Genomic DNA, 3,946 nt, shown 5'->3' on the forward strand with positions numbered 1-3,946 from the left:
TCAAAAAAAAAAAAAAAAAAAAAAAATACTGTTGGTGAATCGAAGTTTGGTTTTTTTTTGATACCAGGGATCGAACTCGGAACTTTGCACTTGCCAGGCAGGTGCCGGAACCATTGAGCTAAATCCCTGACCCATAAGGATGTGTATAGAATTAGGAAAAGGTAAGAGAATAAACTGATGAGAAATGGAAGATAAAAAGAGAGAAAAAAAGAATTAATTGGAGACTAAGAGAAAAAATTAAAGGGAGATAAAAGGGAGAAGATGAAAAAATTTTTTTAAAAAGTAATGAATATAAGATAAGCAGGGGAAAAGGACAAAGGAAAATTCCCAAAACTCCAATAAACTGGTAAAAAAGAAAGAAAGAAAGGAAAAGAATAAAAAATAATACCCACAAAAAGAACTTTCTCTGTGGCTTTGAATGTTTGGTTTACTACCAGGATCTTTAATATTGGGGCAGTATCTAAGTCAAGACATGTTCCTGTGTCGATGCTCACACTGGTAGATAAAGAAGACATTCAAACCCCAGATCCATGCTGGATGCAGGCACCAGCAGGCAGTGGTATTAGGCCAAGTCTGCCAATGCCACAACTTTCAAATCCAGAACGGCTCAAGCTGAGCCTGACCTCTTCCTGTGAGGGCAGGATGTCCTTTAGCTCAGACCCCTCAGGGGGTTTCTCTCCTTCCCGATCCCTGACCATGGTTGTCTCCCATGGCTGTCTCACTGAGAGCCCTGAAGTGAAGCCGTCCATGGCTGCTCTGAGTCCCAGATTCAGTCAGACAACCTTTCCCTGGCCTGGTTTCCCGTGAAGCAGTCTCTCCAGGGATATGCTGAGCTTTTGAAATGGAGTTACTCATCAGCTGTTGCCTTTTGAAGGATTCATGTGGGACTAGAACCCTATGCTCTCCCTGCTGGTTACTGTAACCATCAGTTTGTTGTATCACTGTGTTTCTCCCTGAAGCGGCTTGGAGTCTCCAGCCTTCACTTTGTCTCTGTAGCTTCAGTCTTCCTTTCCTGCTTGTCATGAGCCAAGAGCTGGGGAGAAAGTATAGACTGTTGCTTCCCTTTTCAATTTTGTGTTCTGTCCCTTCAGTTTCTCTGTAGATTTAATTTTCCTGTCAGGTCCTTCCTGATTCCTGGGGCTCTGTTCTCTTTTTTTCTTTCCCCAACTTGTTATTTTCCATTATCTGGATTTCACATCTCAAAGAAACTGCAGTGTTGTTGCTTACCACTCTGCCTTTTTCCAAACTGGAAATTGACGTAACAACTAATAAAAGCAACTGCTGTATGAGCCTTAAAAATAGAAAAAGGATCTCTAATTTTAATATAGGTGCAAGTACAAAATGAATATTGACATACAGTAAATATTAAAATGTGCTAACCATTAACAGTGTGAAAGAATTCAATAATAATAGCATAAAGTCCACTAAATATCTAAAGATTAATAAAGTTTTGTGTTAATACTAGTAAAGAAGAAGAAAATGAAAGATTTAAAATTTTAAAAAGAAAAGGAAGATGAGAGAATTGAGGTAAGGAACCTTATTTAGGAGTAAAAGAAAATTAATAGAATTAGATAAGTGTAACAGAAAAGAACATAGAAAAAATAAAAAAGATAAAACACCAAAAATAGAGAAAAGAAAAAAATGAATTACAAAAAGCGGAAAAAAAATCCAAAACTCCCCCAAACCACTGAAGAAAATGAGACATTATTCAAAACAAATTTCTCCGTGATTTCGAATGTGTGGTTTCTTTCCAGGGTCTGTGGTATTGGAATCCAGCAGATACAGGCAAAAGATAGTGAGTCATTACTTAAATCCATTTTGCTTCCACACTCACATTTTTGTGTGTGAATGCTGAATTCTTTTGTGCCTTTCTTGCTGGGCATGGCTGGCTGTCAATGATGTTCACCCTAGGCCTGTATATACTTCAGTGCTCCCAGTTTCTGTGTTCCTCTGTGTACCCCTATCATGGCTTTCTCCATTTAGCTTTATAGCTTATGGGTTTGTGAGGTTCCCTACCGAGTCCAGAGGCCCCTTTGTCATATACCATAGGCTGTGGCAACCCTCCAAGCTGAGGTATATCACTGATCATGTTGGCAGATGGGGAAAGTGCTGGGTGTAGAATGCTGGCAGGTAAGAGGGAAGTCAAGCAGTCCACTAGATTTAATGCCAGCACTTTCAAACAGCCTGCTCCAAAAGCTACACATATCTGGCTTGGCTTCTCAACTCAGAGCTTAAACTTAAACTCAGCCTGAGCTTAAACTTCTTAGTGGGTTTATGTCTCTCCTGAGCTGAGCCTAATCTGCAGCCGTTTCTTCTGGCCACTGTGGTAGGGTGGTCCCAAAAACCTGGAAGTGTAGTTGTTCTATTACTCATCTTAAAACAGACCCTTTCCAAAATTGCTCCTGATTAAACACTTAATATGGTGGGTGCTACCCTGGATTTCTTCTCCTGCCATGTGGAAGGAATCACTTGCAGAGTAAAAATACCATGCTGTTTTTGCAGTTTTTAATAACCACAAGCTTTTCTTGGGACTAGAGCTGCCATCCTAGTCTGTTGCTCTATGGAGCTGCTGACCCTTTTCTGACTTTGCTTATGTTAGCAGAGACAGATTCCCCTCCCCAGGAGCCAGGTTTAGTGTTCCATCCTGCTTTCTTCTTTGCCTTGTTGTACTCTATATCTCCAGCTTCTCTGTAGTTTCTAGTTGTCCTGTCATCTCTCTCCCAATTCACAGAGAGCTGCTTATTTTCTTCACCAGTTATTTTCCCGGTGCCTCAATTTCGGGTCCCAAAGAAACTATTCAGCTCTTTTTTATTGTTTGAGACTAGGGCTTGTCAGGTAGCCCAGGCTGGCCTCCTTTTCTGTTTGTTTATTTGTTTGTTTGGGGGGTGCTTTGTTTTGTTTTTTTAGACAGGGTTTTGCTTGCTGCCCAGGCTGGTCTCAAACTCCTGAGCTCAAGCGATTTCCTGCCACAGCCTCCCAAGTAGGTGGGACTAGAAGAGTGTACCACCACACTCAGGTACAAAAATTATTTAAGTAAATGAAATCTGAATATTTGGGATACTTTTCCCTTCAAATTGCTAAGTAGAATTAGAAGTTTAAGAAATATATATGATCTTTTGTCGTAATTATTGTATTATTAGCATAAATCTGATAACTGCGTTGTAAATCTATAAATTTCAAAAACTTCATTGTTTTATTCATTCTTGTTATTTCTACAGAACTTCATAGCAACTGAAGTACTCAAGTTGTTCGGTCTTAAAAAAGAGACAAACCACAAAACAGATTGGCAGAAAATGATGAAATTTGGAAGAAAGAAAAGAGATCGAGTGGATCATATCCTGGTTAGTGTATACATCCAAACAATTTTTATTTTGGCCATATCTTATAAAATCAGCATCAATAGATTCCAAAAGGAAAAAAGATAATTGATCTTTTAAATGTATGAAATTAAAAATTTAAACCTTCACTTACTATGTTTCTACTTCTCATCAAAAATAGAAATTGCTTTGTTTTATATTTGTTAGATAAATATTTCACTTAGTATTTTATAGAAAGTTTGAGAAATCAAAACCAGTGAAAACAATTTTGTTTTGGGGGGGTTTTGTTGTTGGTGGTGGTGTTGTTTTTTGGTACTGGGGATCAAACTTGGGTCTTTGTGCTTGTGAGACAGGTGGCAGAACCACTGAGCTAAATCCCCAGCCCTGAGTGGAAACAGTTTAATGTAGTGAATTGTTGTTTTGTTTTGTTTTTGTTTTTTTTTAAACAGGGTCTCACTGTGTAGTTGAGACTGTCGTGGAACTCACACTCTGCTAATGTAGTGAATTGAAGAGACTGGAGTGGATTTTGGAGCCAAACTGTTTGAATTTAAATTTTGTTTTGTTAGTGCATAATATTGGACAAATATATCTACTCTTTTTGGTTTTTTTTTTTTTTTTTTTTTTTTTTT

At 38.3% G+C, this 3,946-nt stretch overlaps 1 protein-coding gene across 2 annotated transcripts in view; it reads left to right on the top strand.

Annotated features, from left to right (window-relative positions):
* The window catches only part of Cep350 (centrosomal protein 350), a 174,405-nt gene that overhangs the window by 154,385 nt on the left and 16,074 nt on the right, over nucleotides 1–3,946 (top strand). For both annotated transcript variants that reach the window (XM_033762122.1, XM_010630274.2), the window contains one exon: nucleotides 3,219–3,341. In XM_033762122.1, the coding sequence (XP_033618013.1) occupies nucleotides 3,219–3,341 (123 nt within the window). The remainder of the gene's footprint in view (nucleotides 1–3,218; nucleotides 3,342–3,946) is intronic.

Source organism: Fukomys damarensis, unplaced genomic scaffold (genome assembly GCF_012274545.1).
Source record: "Fukomys damarensis isolate Sample0158 unplaced genomic scaffold, DMR_v1.0_HiC HiC_scaffold_11, whole genome shotgun sequence".
Classification (NCBI taxonomy): Eukaryota; Metazoa; Chordata; class Mammalia; order Rodentia; family Bathyergidae; genus Fukomys; species Fukomys damarensis.